At 42.8% G+C, this 20,705-nt stretch overlaps 1 protein-coding gene across 1 annotated transcript in view; it reads left to right on the top strand.

Annotated features, from left to right (window-relative positions):
* The window catches only part of LOC138520423 (uncharacterized), a 201,969-nt gene that overhangs the window by 88,286 nt on the left and 92,978 nt on the right, over positions 1-20,705 (top strand). Inside the window, exons 4-5 of the mRNA XM_069632821.1 lie at positions 10,802-10,951; positions 12,843-12,929. Coding sequence (XP_069488922.1) covers positions 10,802-10,951; positions 12,843-12,929 — 237 coding nt within the window. The remainder of the gene's footprint in view (positions 1-10,801; positions 10,952-12,842; positions 12,930-20,705) is intronic.

Raw genomic sequence — 20,705 nt, 5'->3', positions numbered from 1 at the left:
GAACATTGCAAAGAAGTGTATTTGTGCATTTCCTTGTCATGGGCCAATGGGATACTTCGCCCATGGCATTATGACGTTTCACAGCACAAATACTTTTCCCTCGCCACAACATTCATCTAACTTTGCCAGCTATCTCTACTTCTGCACACCCCATCTAAATTGCCTTGGTGCCTTTCTTGCCAGTAGGGATATTTTCTTCTAGTAAGTGTTGCGCTGTGACTCTCTTGAAAATGCTCTGCAGCATGTAAAGACATCTCTTTGTACAGATTTGGATGAAATTCTCAAAACAAAAGGTTTGAGCACATCGCGTTGACTTAATTTCCTTCACTGGTTTGTGGTAAATCCCCCCAGTAGTTTTGAAAATATAATCAACAGAGAACGGGGTGCCCCTGCTCCTTAAAACCTATACATTGGTCTTGGTGCTTTGCAGCAGAGAGGCTGAGAGAGGCTAATCATATTTCCAGGAGGGGTCTGGGGTTATTCTATCCATCCAGTAGTTGTGAAAATATTTGAGGTAGAAGGGGGTGATCTCTTTTTTCAAATTTATAGCTATATATGTGTCTCACAATGGATCACAAGGGATCAGCAAATCTTTTCAGAAATGAAAAAGCCGCCATTAGTATTTTTTTGCTTGATGTGAGAGATAACCGCAGTTATAATGGGTATAATCGGAGTTAGCTAAAACAAAAAGTGGAAAAAATACCATTTGGAGGAGGAAAAAGGATGAAATGGCATGATGCTAGATGTGGGGAGGGTACAAGAGGACACCATGTGAAATTGGGGCGTTGGGGCGAGCTGCAACGCTTTGAATTACCAGGGTTATCCGGTGGAATAACTGTGGTTATGATAGAAAACTAGATCAGGAATGACAGTGCATCAGATGAAAGGACAAGTGTTGGGGGAATAGGAGATGGCCAGGAAGGGAAAAACAACTTGAGGGGATGGGGGCGCTTGGTGAGTGCCTGGAGGGCATGGAAGAGTTTGGGATTTTGCACACTTTTGATGGCTAACCATGGTTATTTGTGTGCATTTACGAATAACCACAGTTATCTATTGTACATTGATAACCACAGAAATAGGAAAAGGATTTTTTAAAAGAGAGCTACAGTGGTAATGGGTGTGGCCGAAGACTATGGCTACTGGGTTACTTTAAGGAACATAATGGTGCAATTTGGAAAGTGGCCACAGCAGAAGGCCTTGGTGAGTGGGCCCTGACGAAACCTAGTGGACAACATGTCAAGGGGCCACAGCAAAAGGAGGTGGCGAAACCATTTGAAGCAATATGTAGAGTGGGCACGGATATAGAGTGTGGGCACTGGGCATGGCCGAAGGGCATGGCTAGTGGTACCAGAAGAAAGCTATTGGGGCAACATGTAAAGGGACCATGGCCGATGTCTGGGGTCAATGGTCATGGGTGATGGCTAGTGAGCGAGAAAGAAACATAGGGCCTCATTACACAGATGGCGGTAAGGGTACCAGTGCCGGTAAACCCTTACCGCCTTACTACGAGGTCCCTTTGTGGGACCCTACCTTAACGGCTGGTTTTACCAGCCGTTAAGGATGGGACCCTGCAAAGGGACCTTGGAGGTTATTACGGTACGGCAATTTGCGGTACCGTAATTACCACCTTTCCCATTCCCATTCAGCCCTATGGGGGCAAAAATGGGAATGGGGAAGTGCCATGGTGAATGGGGAATTACTGCCCCCACACACCTTGGAATAGGGCGGTAATTCCGCCATTCACCATGGCGGACTCGGTAAAATACTGGCGGGAACCATGGCGCTAATAGCGCCATGGTTACCGCCGTCCATGTAATGAGGCCCATAGTGTTTTAAATGACACAGTGGCACGACCAAAGGCGATGTTCACTCACCAGGGCCAAAGGCCATGGCTAGTGAGCCGAAAGACTTGTATAGTAGCCACGGCCTAAGGCAATGGCCACCTGGTGGGTCCAAAAGAACGATAGTGGGGGAACATGCACAGTGGACATGGCACCTAGTGGGCAACATGTCAAGGGGCCACAGGGAAAGGCTGTGGAAACTGCCCATGGCCTAAGGTCATGGCTAGTTTGTGTGCCCAAAAGAAACCTAGTGTTGTGGTCATGGCCAAAGGCCAGGGACACCAGCCGTGGCCACACCAAAGGCCATGGGCACTTGGCATGGCCGAAGGCCATGGCTAGTGGGACCGGAACAAAAACAACGAGGTGATGGCTGGAAGGTTTAGAATGAATCTTAACCTCTGCCATTGCTCTGGGCAACCCTCCAGACCATCATTCTTCATCTGCCAAGCCATTACAGAAGGTGAAAGACCAAATGCAAATCAGGCTTGGTCCCACCCCAAAAGGGGCAGTTCTGCCCAAACTGCTAGGTCACATCCCTTCTGCACGAGACCACAAGCATCCCCAGACATGTTTCAGCCCTATTGGGCCTCATCAGTGAGTAGTAGCTTCAGTCTCTAGGCCTAGCAGGCATGGGACCCATGTCTGGACATACCCGTCCCACTCGGGGTGACAAAGCAAAAACAAAGAGGTGATGGCTGGAAGAAAGCTATTGGGGCAACATGTAAAGGGGCCACAGCCGAAGGCCGGGCTAATGGTCATGGGCGAAGGCCATAGCTAATCAGCGAGAAAGAAAGGTAGTGTTTTAAAATATACAGTGGGTACAGCCATGGCCACCTAGTGGGTCCAAAAGAAACATATTGGGGGAACATGTACAGTGGACACAGCGAAGGTATAACAAATCCCTTGAAATTCACTGAAAAAAATTGTGGGAAGTTATGACCAGCTTAACTCGGCGCGTTCCAGTTGCAAAACTCATGAGCACATATATATTATAAAAGAAGGGATTCTCAATGAAATACAAAATAGCATTATGGGGGACATAGCATTATGGGGGACATCAACGGGAGAGCACCGAGTTAAGCTGGTCATGACTTCCCACATCTGTTGAATTTCAAGTGTCGTGTTGTGTTAAATCCGCGCATCTTAACTGCACCTTAACTAAAGTTTTTTCAGTGAATATATATGCATGGATATATGTGAATGGCTGGACTGTGGAGATGGGTGGAGACTCTACATTGGCCCACAGAGAGTTTTATCTCGACAAAGTACCAATTCTGCCCTAGATTTTTGTATATATATATATATATATATATATATATATATATCCGCAGGTATGGAAGCGATGTATGTATTCACATGGTTTATAGTCAAAATCTCGAAACTAAAATCTCGAGAAAAAAAAGCACGAATTTAAAATCTCGAAAAAAAAATATCGAATTTTTTTTTCAATGTGTTTTTTTTCAAAATGGGGGGGTTCCCCCCGCAACCCCCCTTTTTTCATTTTTTTTTATTTTACCCCTTTTTTTTACTTACCTGACCCCAAAAACACATATAAATAAATAAATAAAAAATTCGATATTTTTTTTTTCGAGATTTTTGTTTCGTGCTTTTTGTCATTCGAGATTTTGTTTTCGGCCTTTTGACTGACCACCATTCACATGCATGCACTATTGAAATCCCTTTCGGCTGCTCTGCATGGCTGCCTCTATTTCCACCTGCATTGTTGAGCAACAAGTAGCTGTGATTATTATCAGTGAATATCCTGATTTTTACATCCAGCTTATACTTTTTAATAGCATTGGCTAATTTGCTTCGAATTACTTCGTATTTTTATCTTGAACCATTACCAAATGTTTGATTTTATATATTGGTTGTTCTAGTTTATTAAAACCTTGATCGGATATTTATTGCGTTATGGAGGAGTATTAACTGCTGTAGATCTGGACGGCGCTGCTTTATCACTGAGAGAGTTTATGCCTCAATGTATGTCACATGACTTGATTGGGAACAAGATGTAACTGTATTCAGAAAAACTTTATTTGGTGAAGCTACATTTTGCAACATTATGCTAGTCTGATGAAGTCTGAATAACGGATGGAACACGTGACGATTTCAACATGCAGGTGGATTTTGGTCATTTGCCATCGTTTTGTGATTGAGAGACTATGGGGGTCATTACGAGTGAGGAGGTAAGGGGTTAACAATGCCGGTAAAGGTGCCGGAGCCGTGAACCCCATACTGCCTCATTACGAGTCTGCTCACGGGAACCCGCTAAGGACGCCTGGGAATGGGGATGGGTTCCTTGAATGAGGAATTACAGGGCCCTCCAAGGTCGGAATGGCCCGGTAATTCCTCATTCAAGGAACCTGGACACGGTACCCGGTAAGGGGGTAGCCATGCCGCTAATAGCGGCATGGCTACCTCCTAACTCGTAATGACTCCCTATGATTATTTAATTGGAACTGTGGAACTTTTCAATACAATAAATACATCCTTGCGCTGCACTTCAAAACATTTTCCAACGAGTGCCCGGCATTGTTTTTTCTCATTCTGATTAACCGCTGCATGGACTTCGTGCCCCCTGTTGCACAGCCTATGTCCACAATGATGACATCACTGGTGACATCGCTAATAACATTATATATGACATCAATGGTTATTTAACTAATGGCATCAGACATAAGATCATTCTAGGTATTTGCCCATATTTAGACCACCCTTACATTTCAACGTGTATGATATTAGCATTTTAGAATAGTTCATAACAATGAGGACATCGTTCAAAACAGTAAACAGCTACACATGCATCATATCACTACTTGTGAAGCTTTCCTTTGTATTACTTTGGTAAAAGATATCTGAAATATAAATAGTACTCTGCTTAGAATGTGCCTGTTTGTTCCAAATATATCCAAGACATGTTCACTATAATATAATTTGTATATACATTTAAAAACAAAGCAATGTGTAGAATAAAAATAGAAAGAGATACATGCTGAACCCTAATTATTTACTACATTTTAAAATAAACATATGTAAATACTCAATTGTTTTATTGTAAGAAAAATGTGTACACGTATCATTTTCTAAATGACATGAGATGTGCTTTAAAACAAGAAACAACTATGTATTAGGATATATTTTAAGGTTTCCATACATTGGTATTGAAAAAAAAGTGATTATTACACTAAATGTATATATATATAGAAAATAAATAAAGTTTTTAAGTTCAGCATTTGCTTGAAAGCATGTACATAGATGTATATTTCTTCCTGTGTGTCTTTTGGATGTAATTAACATGTTCACATTAAAATAAAACACATAGGGCCTCATTACGAGTGTGTAGGTAGCCATGCCCTTAATAAGGGCATGGCTACCCCCAAACCCGGTCCGGGTCCCACAAAAGGGGACTTATGGGGCCATTCCGACCTTGGAGGGCCCAGTAAATCCCTTACGCGGGGCCCGGACCCGGTACGTCCCCATTCCCATTTGAGCCCCCATAGGGCTCAATGGAAATGGGGAGGATGGCACCAACGGCCCCGTTGATAACGGGGCCGTTGCTGCCATCCGGTAATGCTCGCGGGTGCAGCTCTGTAAGCCTGGTCTGACCAGGCATTCCAGAGCGGCACCCACGAGCATACTTGGAATGTTGCGGCGAGGTAACAACGGCACTGGTAGCACTACCGGCGCCGTTGTTGCCTTACCGCAACACCCGTAATGATGCCCATAGTGTTCAAAGTAAAAGTAATCTTTAAATAGTATCCAATTTTTCAATACATTGGGCCTCATTACACGGATGGCGGTGGACCAAGGTGCTATTAGCACCTTGGTCCATGCCGGTAAAATACCTGCACCGCATTGGTGGAAAGGGGAATTACCTCCCTATTCCAAGGTTGATGGGGCAGTAATTCCCCCTTCCCCCATTGCCCTTCCCCATTCCCATTTTTGCCCCATAGGGCATAATGGGAATGGGGAAGGTGCTAATTACGGCACCGCAAATTGCAGTACCGTAATTAGCTCCCTGGTCCCTTTGCGGGTTGGTTTTTAACGCCTGCAAAAAGCAGGCGTTAAATTCCCCAACCCGCAAAGGGACCTCGTAGTAAGGCGGTAAGGTTTTACCAGTACCGGTAAAACACTGGTACCGGTAAACCCTTACCGCCGTCCGTGTAATGAGGCCCATTGACTTTTGTGTACGTCATAGATGATATCATTAGTGGTGTCATCAGTGATGTCATCTTTGATGTCATCATTGTGGTCACAGACTGCGTAACACGGGTGTGAGGTTAAGGTGGCTTTAACTGAATTTCAGGGGTTGTGTTGCGTTAAATTCTCACATTAACGTCCCTGCAACTAAAGTTTTTTCCTTGAATTGAAAGGTTTTGTTACAATGTATTGCTCCCCTTAACGTCCCTGCAAGTACATTTTTTTTCTTGAATTTCAACTGTTTTGTTATTGCATCAATGTTTTCTGCACAAGGCCTGTTGGCACGGCCGTAGCCTTTGGCCATGGCCAGTGGGTACTGTGAGAAACCAGAAGGTGTCTCACCCACTAGTCCCCGGTGACCTGTCATCAGGTGGCCAGGACAGGGCCATCGCTTTGGATCCAGTTCCTGGGGGTGGACAGTGCGGGAGGATCACCTTGGTGAGGGGTCTTCAGGGAGTGGGAGTGGGACACCCGATGGTGAGACGTGGGATCCCATCTCCCTATTACACCTTTACCCCATCCTACTAGGTAGTATATTTAGTAACTCTACTCCCCCCCTTTTACAACACAAAAACGTTCTAATGGACAGCCCGCTATGGGAGAAAACAGACTAAGACCCGAGCAGTATACCGGATGTTTCCCAATACAATGGTCAGGCAAGGTCAGGCAATTACTGACCATCACACACATCTGACTTCCATTGAGCTTCCCCACATGGATAAAAGGCAGAGCATGAGAGCATACTATGAGCGAGGCAAAGCACACGAGGAAACAACAGTTTTGAGACGGTAGCTGAGCGAGAGAAGAAAGACGGCAAAACAGAAAGGGATTGCAAGAAGGAAATTCCCTTGTCCTTTTCGACAAGGAACCATTACTTTCCAGAACCCTCAAAAATAGCAACCGTAAGACCAGGAAACCAGGCTGAAGAATCCTGCATTGTGTGTCGGAGATGCCCGGGCCCTCCCGTGTCAGTAATCAAGGCGGGGAAATAAGCAGTCGCCAGGTACCATCCTTGGCTTCAAGAACAAAGTAGCGTCAGTGAAATCAACACAGCCGGTGAGTTGGGGAGACCGATACAAGACCGGTCTGTGTTGAAGCCAAGGTTGCAAGCAGCAACATTGTATGACGAGCGCTGGAATGAACATTGTTAAAATGCGTGTGATAAGAGACGCAAGTAAAGTTGAACTGCTGATGAGTGATTGAACTTTAAAAGCAAAATACAATACCTTTGACAGAGTGGTCCGGCACTGCGTGGGTGCTCAATCAACGGTCTCCGTAAGGCATCCAAACTGAGAAGTGGTGAAAGTGAGAAAAAGGTTATATCAGGAAGAGAACGTGTAATTGTGAATCGAAGTGGTCCTGGGACGGGTCGATCAAAATCCTGTGCACAGTCGAAAGTCTTCGATTTTGATGAAGTAAAGAAAGTTTGGAAAAGTAGTCAATTTGGTCTGAGCCCAGCAGAGGGAGATCAATTGAACAGTTTGTGTTAAAGTGGGTTTGAGCCCGGCGGAGGGGGACCCGGGCTGAACAGTAAATAACCCAAGAAGTTGTTTATGTGAAATCCTAAGAAGAAAGGAACTTTAATGTTTGTCGTGTTGCATCAGGGCCTCTGGATTAAGAGACTTTGAATGGCAAAGAGACTTTGGCACAGAACGCCCTGATGTTGAGATTTTGAACTGCATCCTTGTGTTAGAGAAGCCGGAGAGTGTGCTAAGCTTGAGTGTGCAGCCTTGTCCTGTGCTGAAAACGTGGGGAAGTGAAGCCAACGGCTTGAATATCCTAACATATCATTTCTTGAACACTTTCCTTTTGCATATGATTGTTTCCCACACTATTTGTATTTAGAAGTAAAGATTGGCAATAGGTTTATTAGTACAGGCCCTTTTATTTTGACAGACTCGACTAGGACTGCGTTTTTATTATTTGATGGTCGTAGCTTGCTCCCAGCTTTAGATTTAGGATAAGATAGGCAGTTTTCAAACCCAATTGAAGTTCAATGAACACCCTTGGACTGTGATCACTTGTGTCTGTCTTAATGTTTGATGCCATGCCTTCCTTACAGCACAGACTACAGCCGTGCCCACTGTCCATTTTAAAACACTACCAGACCACTAACCATGGCCTTTGCCCACTTTCCATTATAAAACACTATGTACATGGCCACTCTATATTTTAAAACACTTGCAAACCATTCCTCAAAGACATTCATCAATCACAAACTGATTTTGACCTGTTTTGACAGTGGTATTTTTATGCATAAAAGATTGCAGCCTTTGAGAACTCACAATGTTTTTATGCAATGCACAGAAGGATAAAATTATTTGCAGAGGATTGCACACTTTGGTTAAGCAGCATGCTATAAGCCCCCTTTTATGGTCGGTCTCTTTGTCACTGTTGTGATAAATCGCACAGCAACAACTAACTGCATGTAAGCAGCACGGAAAAGGTAAAGAAATTACTGGCTGCAAGAATAACATATGTTGCAGGTACTTTTGCCCCATAGCGAAAATCAAAAACTGGCACCCATGTATACGCGCACAGTAAGTGAACATATATCTTAAAGTGAAATATACAAATGTAGTTCAATTGACCTTCCCCTTAGAAGAAAGTGTGCAAGACATAATATCATTAGGCTTTTAAACGAAGTAATTCACACCTGAAAAATAACCTACGAGAGCAAATGTTCAAATAAATATGCTGGAAAAGTATAAAAGGTGCTCACCTTTTAAACCCAGCACTCTGTCGAGAAATATTCCCTGGAAAACAAAATCCCCATACGAAACAAGTGCTTGTGGTCTTGTGAGTAAGTGTCTGCACTAGGAACATGACAACATGAGCAAAATACTGGTAGGCAAATACTTGAGCATGCTTGCCAAGCTCAAAAAATGCAAGGGGTTGTGTAGGCCCTCTGATAAAAAGTTACACTGTCCACCCACATGTGTCCTTTACTTGTGCCCTGAAAAGCAGCCACAATCAGGGTAAATAACTGCACCAGTGTCCAGAATTGCAAACTCTCTTGCCATGTCGGGGAAAATACTCATGTCTTACTTGCCCTCTCATCATTTCCCCTCCTCACCCACATGTCTGGCTTTCAACAGTACTCTGCTTTATAAAGATAACTTGAAAAGTACACATGCCGTAGTGTCATCGAAAAATATAAATCCTTATACAACTATGATAGGCAAAAAAATGACAATTGTTGCATTACTCCCCCCTTCTTGACTGGGAGACTACAAATACCAGAATGCAATTCAGCAAAAGGCAAAAGAATTGTCCATGAGTGCAAAACTTTCAAGGACTGACAGTAACACAGTTTTTAAAAAAAACATAGTGGATGCTGTGTGTTTTCTTAGTGTGTTATGAGATATTTAAAAATACAAACACATACGGCATCCGGAACTGTGGCCCATCCATGCAGTAACCAGGACAGACCCTGCTTAGCTTCAAAGCGAGGAAGGGGCCGGCCCCCACAGGCCACATTGCTGTAAGTGGCTTGCTAACTCATGCTAATTTATTAGGCAACATCGCCTGAGGGGACTGGGCCCTTCCTCACTTTGGAGGTAAGCCACGGGTACAGAATTACAGACACCCGACACCCTATCTGTAGTCATTTTATGTATGAGTTTTATAGCCATGAATATCGGAAAAACGGCTGGGGAAAAAAATGCTTTCTTGCCCCCAAGGCCCTCACCAAGTACCCCCCTCATCTATGCCAGCTCCCCCAACTCCCCAGATGGCCTCCTCACCTCCCCTGCCTTCTCCCTTCCCCCACAACACACGCTGTTTCTGTGACGCAGTTTGCTTTGAGGTGCCGGCTATTCGCAGATATAGTCAAGGTTACAGAAAAGCTTTGTGTTGCAAACTCAGTCCCTAGACCTCCTCAAACTACCAAATTCCACTTGGTGCCCTCTAGCCACCCCCGTCCCACCTCTGGTCCGATGGCATTTGCATGTTTTCTGACCTGCAAATGGCTTTTTACCTGCGTTTCATTTTCCGATACCCTTGCATCACGAGAAAACTAAGATGGCGGCTATTTCTTTTCTAAAAAAAAAAGCTATAGCTATCTATTTGGGAGAAGTGAGCACCTCCTTCTCCATCAAATATTTTAAAAAAATACTGCACTCAATAACCCTAATGCACAAAAAGGCCTTCAGTAAACGCTTGGTGCCCAAGTTGTTTTGGACCTGGTAGAAATCTGTCCAGCAGTTTGGGCTGTACAGTCTGGCAAAAATGTACCTTGTTTGTCTATGGGAAAATGAATGGGAGGTAGGCTGCAACTTTGTTTTTTTTAATTCTTAATAACATTTTTCTTTTTTAACAAATCTTTACCAAACTTTGGAGTCATGGGATCAGGAGCGTGTTTCCCTAATTGACTTCAGAATTTCAGCCAAATCCATTACTCAAATCAAAAGTTATTAACAATAGAATTTTTTGAGGTTCCTATGTGAGTTTGACACACCTTAACTGAAGAGCAGCGACAGCCGCCCTATAATATATATATATATAATATATATATATATATATATATATACAAATATATAATATATTGCACACTCGATTGTAAATTGGAAAAATGGCACCAATTAATAGAAATGTTAATTTGATGGACATGGTTGTACTAAGTGTCTAAATATGGACAGGAACCCACGTCTTTGATGATACCTGCACTTGGTTGTATTAGCCTGCCATATAAGAAAACTAAATTGTCCAAATCTGCATACTCACTTTTGGTAATAAAAACACTTTGGCTCTGTTAGGTTGAAACTTCCATGCTGACACTCCTTGAGGTGATGCTTCAGATCAACAAGTTTTACAGCAAATCTTATCATTTACTTGGACGGCACAGCAAAACGGTGGTGGCATTCCAAAGCCTTCTCCTTCGCAAGACTGAAGATCTTAGAGAATGCGTAAGTCCACTGACTGGGGGTGCGGCATTCCTGCCTTTGCAAATCACTCGAGGGCATTCAGCCAATCAAAACAGTGCATTTCAAATGATGAGTTGCAAAGCTGGATGACTGCAAACAAACCAATCACTGCAGTGGGAAGGAAATGGCAGCACAATCTGTAATATTACAAGAGATATAGAATGTACTACCATGTAATAGCCTCCAAGGCGATGCAACCTGCTGGCATGTCTGTATGGTATCTCTGCACACTCCGGCATTGTGCATGCATTATGACTCACACATGTCAATTGCCAAGGGAGGTAGATAGAGTAGCTAGATAATGTGGACCAGCTAATCCGTCTTTGAAAGTCTGCTAGTACTAGGCGTGTCCACTGCTGAGTATTGTTGATTCAAAATATGAGTCTACAGATGTCGCGGCCGACGCATTTTCTCCATGTTGGCGTCATGTTTCATTGAATTTCCTTTACCAGGCTCTTTATTTTGAGGGCACAATTAAGGGAACAGCAGAATGAAGTGGACGCCTCCTTTCGCCAACCCTGCCTTATGCATTTACTAAAACAGAGCATTGCTTTGGCCCTTCCGAGAGCTCACACCACATGAACTTCTGCTAGGCCTTCACTAAATCTACCAGCAAGAACTGCTGCGTGATTTAGGTAGCAATGAAGGGAGCTGGCGGAGAGTGGTTGTAGCCTCCTCCCGCCACCTTCTCCAGCTTGCTCTCAAAAGGGTTCCCGAGCCATGCCACACCTTCTTGGCAATAAAGGGGTATCCCTTTTGCATTATCAAGCCCAGGGAGGGGTGAATAAGGCAGACTGCCTCCACTGGCTGTGAGGTGGCGGATTGCCACCTGGGGCACCACTAGATGGGCGACTGGCAGAGCAAGTACTCGGCATGGTGGGAGACCTTCTGCCTTGTGGATTATCCACTCTAGATCACTGATCGTGGCTGGATGCTTCAATTGAGCAGCAACTCCACCTGGTGCAAGCAATCTCCCAAACTGAGACCTCATTGTTTAGGAAATGTATGAAAATGCACTAAGTGTATTTAATATGGCTCACCTTATATGGATCTGCTTAAGATCGCTCCTTGAAAAGCACCTCTGTCTAATGCAGGACACGTTTTTTGTCTTCGATATTTCAAATAGTTTTCTATTAGTGCTAAAAGTACCCTTCTGAATTTCTCCTCTCGAGCTGGCGCTTCATGCTTCTTACAATGGCTCTAGGGACCGGGGAGAAATACGTAAGGGGAGGATTGGGGTGTCAACACCGTTGGTGGGGCCAGGGTATACAAGCAGGTCCTTAATTTCTATGCTCCTCGCTCCACTGCCTCTTGCTCACCAGCCACATTCTGCAGTTGTTAGATTGCAGCAGTGTATCCAATCAGTCACTGCACAGCTTCGGGCACCCTCACAGCATTCCAGTTCCTGCTAGCTGACATGCATTCTGTAAAGCCTCTCCAGAATTGCAACCCTTAATGGGTGTTTCCGGCCGTGCAGCACGCCCAACCAATCTTCCTGAGCCCCCATCTCACTCCCATCTTCACATTTAGGGCTGCCCACCATGACAGGTTGACTGAACCTTTGCCAGGGTGAGCATGGAGTAGCCGCGCAGTCGCTCAGAACATGGTATATAAATTGTTGGTGGGAGGAGGGCCAGTGCTACAATACAGCAATTCTAGGTTGTGGCCTATGGCACTATCGTCAGAGGGACACAGTAGGGCAATGTTTAGGTCCTAAACATATCTGATCTTGCTCCACCCTAAGGGACGAGCACCAAAATAGCACTTGCCTTCGGGTGAAATAATTCCTTTAATTGGCCCTAGAAATGGTTGTCCTTTTTCTGTATCCCTTTTTCACATTTCTCAATGTAAATCTGGTTTTTGTCTTTTTCAGAATACCATGAGCTCAGGCCTACAATGGGAAGTAAAGGCATCGATAACAGCATATTTCACCAAACTAGAAGAAATTTCATCCGAAAAGGTATTTTTTTATATTTCTTTAGATATTTCAAACACAAAACAACAATTTACCAAACCCTGCTGTGAACCAGTCCACTCTGCTGACACAATGCTTTTATTTATCAGACCCGTCCGAACTGCAAACTGGGTTTGACACCATGCATCCTTGGCTGGTTTATTAAGTACTTTTTTGCCCCCTCTATTTGATAGACTAGAGGGGGCAAGAATAATAGCATGGTACTTCGCAGAAAGTAAACAGCTTGAAAGCAAACACCCGGACTTTTGGATTGAGTTTCCAAAAGGTAGTAGGCAAGACAAATGTACCCTTTTGTGCTTTAGGATCGGATGAAACTCTGGAACATCAAAACAGGACAATTAAAATACCTGGTGGTGTGGTTAATATTACTCAAAAGATACAGGCTCTAGCATGATTCCTTTTTAGCATCTCCTGAGCTGTCAAGGCTGTCTACAGAAGCAAAAGAAAATTGTAGGAATTACAGATTACGAATGGTCAAAACATTGCCACCTAACAGCATCCAAAGCAACATGCCAAAGGTAAGATGTTCAACAGATCTACAACTCGATCATGACATTGACTAATCCTGTCAATTATGATAGAAAAGAACTCATCGACATCTCAATAAAGGCAGTTTTTGATGCCAAAATTCAGAAGGACACCTCAGGAATTACAGAAAAATGTTGCCAAATGTTTAACAGCTTTAAAGAAGACCGGATTGAATCAGACAGTTGTAGCCTGTGGGCATCAATGAAGAACAAAAACCTGCAGATGTGCAAAAGTGCACGCAAAGTTGTTAAGAAAAAAGTATCAGACACCATAGTGCAGTTGAAGGCAGATTGTTCTTTTTTATCATGTTTGCTAATTGCTTCACAAAGTCGAACTGACATTGATCTACAGGAATGTTTGAGTAATTACACATTCTCTGCAGTACCTCTTTCAATGTTCAACTTGGATGGTACAATGCTTTTAGCTGCAAACAAAAGCAAGCTGAAGAAGTTACTGGAAAATTAAAAACATACATAGGTGTCTTAACAACATGACAGAGTTCTCTTCATTTGTTAGTGAGGACAGATTATCTGCACCAGAGCAAACATGTTCAGCAGCTATCTTTGATGGAATGACAGAATTGGAAGCACTGCAGAAACTGTTGTATGTGAAGACATGTCATGACTTTGCAAATGAATAAAAGAAAATAGAACCTTATCTTCTCATGTATTATGAAACTGATTTAGTATTTGATACATACCTAGAAAATGGGAAACACCCAAAAAAGACCGAAAATAAAAGTGTGAATGGGAGATTTGGCCGAAATGTTTGCCCAAATTCCTCTTTCGGTGGCATTATAGTGAACAAGGGGCGCGGGGGATGCAGAGGTGTACCCTGCACCCTTGTTCACTATAATGTCAAAGAGGTTTGTGGGGGTGTCCCTGCATCAGTCCGTATAAAGTTACAAAACAAAAAAAGAAAAGGACCTTGCAGCACCAGTTTCCGATCACAGAAGTGTATGGCAACAGGCATCGCATGGACACAGCGAGTCAGCGGCACACAGCGGAATGTACCGCTGACGGGTAAGTAAGGGGGTGGGTGGGATTGGGTTCTCAGAAATGGCTGCAGGAGGAAATACCGAATGTTATTTTCCAACAAATAACATTCAGTCATTTCTTCCTCAGTCATTTCGGATACATGAAAATCACCCAAATTCAGAAAAGTCACTCAAGGACTCCATGTGAAGGAAAAGAGCAGGAAAGGCAACACCTGTTGAGTACAAAATCATGGATTCTACAAATATTGAAACATTTTCCATGAGAGCTTACCTCTCAAATAAAGCAATTCTGCATGCACAGAGGATGAAAAGAAGCCTGATAGCCAGTTGGAGAAATGACGCCAAGTCATCAGATGGAAATGATGTTGGAGAAATTGAAAGCACACATGAGGAGGCAGATACAAAAATAATTCTTCACTCCCTTTATGAATCACGTCATCATGCTGCTACCCTCCAAATTATTTCACCTGATATCAATGTATTTGTTCTTTCACTGTGGTGGGCACTGCTTTTCCCATCTGACAGCAGGTTTGTCACAGGAGTTGGAACGAATAGAATATTTATAGGTCTCAAATGTGGGTGCTCCTGCTTAGGGCCTACAAAAGTGCATGCATTATCAGGCCTTCATGATCTTTCAGGGTGTGATGTTCGTTCAGGGTGTGATGTTACCAAGTGCTTTAAAAAGATAGGGAATCTATCTTTCTGAAAAGTTTTCAAGACTTCAGAAAAAGAAATGCTTGAAGCCTTGGGATCCCTTGGATGTTTATAAGAATTTAAGAAGGAAGATGAACGGTCGACAGAGTGATGAATGTAGCATAGCAAGTCTGCTCGCCAGGAACAAAGATTTCGGACATTGGTCAACTGCGTTGGTGGATGCAAAGTGAAAATTTGCCACCAACAAGATCCTCTCTAATACCATACATCTTAAGGACTAATTACCAGATGAAGGAGTGGTGACACGCTGATAAGGCAAATAATCAATATTCTCTTACTATGTGTACGCTTCCATGTGCACTACATACTATGTGTACGCTTCCATGTGCACTACAATCAATCATACAGCTCGTATGGTGTGCATGCATCAAAGGACGTTGCGCTGTGCATTGCAAATGATGGCCTCAGTCACTAAGGTGCACAGAACTGTCTTAAATGTGATGGCGACAAAGAGCTCTTTCATAACAATTTTGTAGATGATAAAAATGAACTCTGGAACTCAGAAGATGACCTGTAAAACCTTCATTTTTCTCTTGAAATGTAAATAGCTATTGTAGTCTTAATAAATAGTATATTTCAATGAGAAAGTTACAAATTATTTCAAACATTCTAAATTAGTGAGTATACAGTCGAAGGTTTGCCATGAAGTAGCAATAATATATTAGGCTATATCACCAACAGTGAAAGATGTTTAAAAAATCCTTAAGTGAACTTTTATATTCATTTGATCATGTTTAACAAAAATCCTACTTAGCACATTTTTCATAGAACCACCCTAAAAGCAGTTACAGCTCAAAAAACAAAATTAGTATCCATAACAGCATCCATCTTGGATTAATGACGTCCCACAGGCCCTCTGCCACAAATTCAGACACAACACCTGGTAGTATATGATTGTATGCTTCATTATCAATACAACCCCAGTAGGCATACCTTCCCTTGGTTTAAAATCCCACAGACTAGGTAATTGTAACAGATGCCCCTCAACTATATGCTCTTTTCTGTATTTTAGATTGAAATTGCAAACTATATCTTGCCATTCTACCACTGCAAGATGTATTTTGCTCACTGGTGTAGGACAGACTGTCAGCTATAGAATAGAATCAAGCTAGAAAAGAATCAGACTCAACTATGACCTGTTATTGCAGGGATCTGCAACGTTTGGCTCTCCGGATGTTTTTGACTACAACTCCCATCATGCCCAGTAAGCATAGCCAATGGTAAGGGACCAGTGGAGTCATAGTGTGAAACGTTTGGGGAGCCCAAGTTTGCAGTCCCCTTTAAGTGATGAATTTTTTAAGACACCTCTTTACAGAGATCTTAAAACATGTTTCAGTGTAAGTAAGGTAGTGATGACACAAATAGGAAGTTTGGTTCAACTCGTAGGTGAATTGGCCTTGAGGTGTTTGAGCCCAAAACGGTCTGTATCAGTGTGTGGCACACAATAAATCTGCTCTGCACCCTGCAAAGAAGTCCAGAAATGCCCCAAATTTAGTAAAGGGCAGGACCTAGTGAAGTGGACAGCGCAGACGTTTGGGTATGACCCTAGTCACATGTCAGAAGCAATAGCTTACCACCAGACCAAGTGGCGGTATCAGTAAGTCTGTTTGCCAGTATCCTGGTGGATTTACTACCAGAATGCAGGTAAACTCGTAAAAAGGCCCATTGTTATAAAAAAGAAAATCCCAGGACACACGAAACACCTTTTTTTTTATCAATCACCACTTATAAAAACACCTTTTTTTATCAATCACCACTTATAAAAATTCAACACATTATTTAAAACTTCACAAGCCAAAAAACTGTTCATCTTGGCATTTCACCTTGTGTACAACAATGCAAACACCCTGCTTGTGCTCGACCGAAAACCAAGTAACTTAATCAACCAACCCACTTCCTTTAAGCATTGAATCTATAAGTTACAGACGCCAAGCCATCATTGCCCAGTTCAGACTATCCCTATATTTGGATCTGAGCTACACTTTTCTGATAGAGAGTATGCAGCTATTCCATAATACATAGCTCAACAAAGTGCTGAACATTCATCAGGAGTGAAGAAGATATTCACGCCACAATCAACGGATACTGATATCTGGTGGAAATTGGATGGTCTTCAAAAAATGTGGCCATAAGTGCTAAATCATGCTTAACCCCCTTAATGTCAAGCAGTAAAACACAACAAACCCACCGAACACACCACCTAGTCAGCAAAAATTACCTCCAGCAGTGTGCTAATTTGTTCTCACGCTCCAGTGCGCGCCATCATGGCGTAGACATTTCACACATGCAGGAAGTACACAGAATGTGTGTTCAGCCTCTACCCTTCTCTCGTAAATTGACATCACAAACACCACCTTAGAAATCATTTCTCACCAGTCGCCTAAAATGATATGGGCAGGATAAATGCTAATGAGGGACAGACTCACCCACCCCACGTCAAACGTCTGTTATTTCTTTTCAGATGATAGGTTCTTGATCGGCATCATCTCCAATACATCCTTTTTCTGACAGAGACAACAGAGACACCCTCTGCCTGATCGTTCTGTTGTATAGAAACCCATGTGTTTTTTTAAAAAAAACAAGCCCTGGTTACAGCAGTTACATCCCTTATCTAGCCTCACAGTTCCTATTATTCATGTGCTTACTTACAAGGCGGATGAGAGCTTCAATCCTCGTTCTCAATTATCCCACAAACTTTTTATGAAGGTTTTCCAGTGTTTGCACATAATGTTCCCGATCTTAAGACTCAAAGTATTAAAGGTGGAGACACATACCAGTTGTTTGTCCTTCACATTTACAGGTTTAGGCTATAAGAGAGCTTCTCTATGATCATTATAGGCCCGCTCAGCTGCTTACCTTAATACTTTCTTTGGGTATCCTCTATCACATCATAGTTAACTCATGTTCAACAGTTGCAAAAATGCCCTTGCAATCAGCAAGAGACTGCTTTCATTTACCTCAAGCAGACATCACTCTCAGCAGAGCTTCAAATAATGTGTAGTTAGAGGTGGTATTTAGCAGAAGAGACATATGTTATAATCTGGAGTGTTGCCTTCATGCTGCTTAGGTGATGTCATATGAATGGAACCTGGAGTGGAGTGGAATGTTGCATGTGCTAGGTTCCAAGGTTGACAGTTATAGAGAGAGAGAGAGAGAGAGAGAGAGAGAGAGAGAGAGAGAGAGAGAGAGAGAGAGAGAGCGGCTGACCATGGGGGCTGGTAGATGTTTATGTCCTAATCCTGAATTGTAACTGAGAACTTAACTTCAGCACTATAACTAATAAATGTGCTCATATCATAAAGGACTGTACTTGATTCATTACAGACGGCAAACTTTGTTACAACATTCCTTCCAGCCCAGCTCTAAATAATAGCCAGTCAAAAATAGTCAGTTTACCCGAAGAGATATTTCTCGTACCTCAGTTTCAAATGATAGTCAAGGACAGTGGACCTCATTATGGGTCCGGGGGTAACCCTGCCGGTGCCTGACTTCCCGGTGCTACCAGGCTATTCCAAGTGCGGCGGCTAGGAAGTCAGACGCCGGTAATTTTGTTAATCCCCATTCCCATAGAATCCCCTTGGACTCTATGGGAGTGGGGACACGAAAACACTGGCACTGTTAACGGTGCTGGTGCTTCCGTGATGGCTTTGCCAAGCAGGTTCAGACCTGTCGGGCACAGCGGCTCCGGCAGGCAAACCCATAATTTGCCCGTCCGGAAACAAGGGCACCAGTGAGTTTAACCTCACCCTTATTTCCAGACCAGAAAACTTGTAAGGAAGCCCAGTCTGTTTAACAGATGAAATATCAGATAAAGGTGCAGAGTACTGGGCGTGAAGGAGGCAACTGCTCCCTTGGTTCTTAAGCAATGGTTACATGAATCTCACTTTGCCCCCATAGAATTGTTCAGTTTTCAAATTCTGGCTGCACATCCCAGTGGTGTCCGATGAACTTTTTAATTGAAGTGGCGTAAATTGTTCCCCAAAATATGCCAGTGTGGCATAACGTAGCGACGGAGTCTGAACTAATCTAAGGCGGTGGCGCCCGATCCCCAGGACATTTTTTAAATAATGACTTAAAATGGTGCATTTTACAGCACACATTTTTTGGAAAATTGGGTAAAATTCCAAACAGTTTGCAATTGGTTTTGTACGGTAACTCATGAATACATCCAATAGATGCAAATCACCAGAGGAGCATTTTGCCAACACATTTTCAGGTTGCCTTTGCCCACAATATATGACAGTATCAAAACATGTTCACGCTGGCTATGCCCATACATTTCTATGATGGCTGCACCAATATATGCCATTCTTCCCATATAAGCACATATTCATGTTTGCTTTACGCAGAATGACAATAATGTAACTATAAGAAAACATGTACGCGCGTGTTCTGCCAAAATATGGCAATATCCCCACATAAGAACATACTCCAGTTGGTTTAACCATTAAAAATGCCCTGCCACAGTATGTAAATATGACCATAGTTGCTGCATTCCAATTCCAGTCTAGGCATGTAATGACACTTATCATGATTGCTTTATAAAAAAGATGCCCAATACAAAATAGCATGTCACATTAAGACGTGGTTAGACTGGCTGCATTAAAATGCCATTCTAGCTATAAAACAACACTTATCATGCTTGCTTTATCAAAGATACCCAATACAAAATATCATGCCACAGTTAGAAATAGCTAGACTGGCTGCACCAAAAGGCCAGTCTAGCCACATAGTAACACGTATCCTGCTTACTTTATCAAAGATGCCCAATACAAAATATCATTCCACAGTAAGAAATGGCTAAGACTGGCTGCACTAAAATGCCAGTCTAGCTCCACAGTAGCACTTATCATGCTTGCTTTAACTAAGAGGCTCAATACAACATGGCATACCACAATAAGAAATGGCTAGACTGGCTGCATGGAAATTTCAGAACCAGACCGGGACATTGACAGGACAAAGAGGTTGTCAATGTTCGAGCTCTGCGCAGCAGAGCAGCTCTCCCAAAGGCCTGACACGTTGCGCTGGTTCAATGTTAGGAACTGAATGGAGGGAGGGGATACTATTAGCTGGGATTTTTGTCCCTTAAAAAATGTGAATGGGGTGATCAGAAGTGAGAAGGGTGCATAATGCTGCAGGCTTTATGAAATAATCACTATTGCGTTAAAACCCAAGGGGGATTTGTTACGCTCACATTAATCTGCATGATGCTATTGTAATTTTGCATGTAGGATGGGAACAGTAAAACTAAAGCCATACCCTTCTTGCTCAACTTATTTCTATGATGATGTATATAGTGTAAAGTTAGTTTATTATGAAATGCTTGTTTATTATGTAATGTGCTTTGCTTCGAAGACATTGCTATAAAGTACAAAATGCAAAGCAAAGCCGTAATAAATATCTATATCAACTAGACCTGGAATGATTTGTCCATTTGCTTAAACTACCCACATCATTTAGGTATTTTGCACCACTAAGTTATTTGCCACTTGGCTTTCTTATGGCAACTTATTCTAAAGTCA

Source organism: Ambystoma mexicanum, chromosome 13 (assembly GCF_040938575.1).
Source record: "Ambystoma mexicanum isolate Mex_15411 chromosome 13, UKY_AmexF1_1, whole genome shotgun sequence".
Lineage (NCBI taxonomy): Eukaryota > Metazoa > Chordata > Amphibia > Caudata > Ambystomatidae > Ambystoma > Ambystoma mexicanum.
This window is presented reverse-complemented; position numbering and strand designations above follow the sequence as displayed.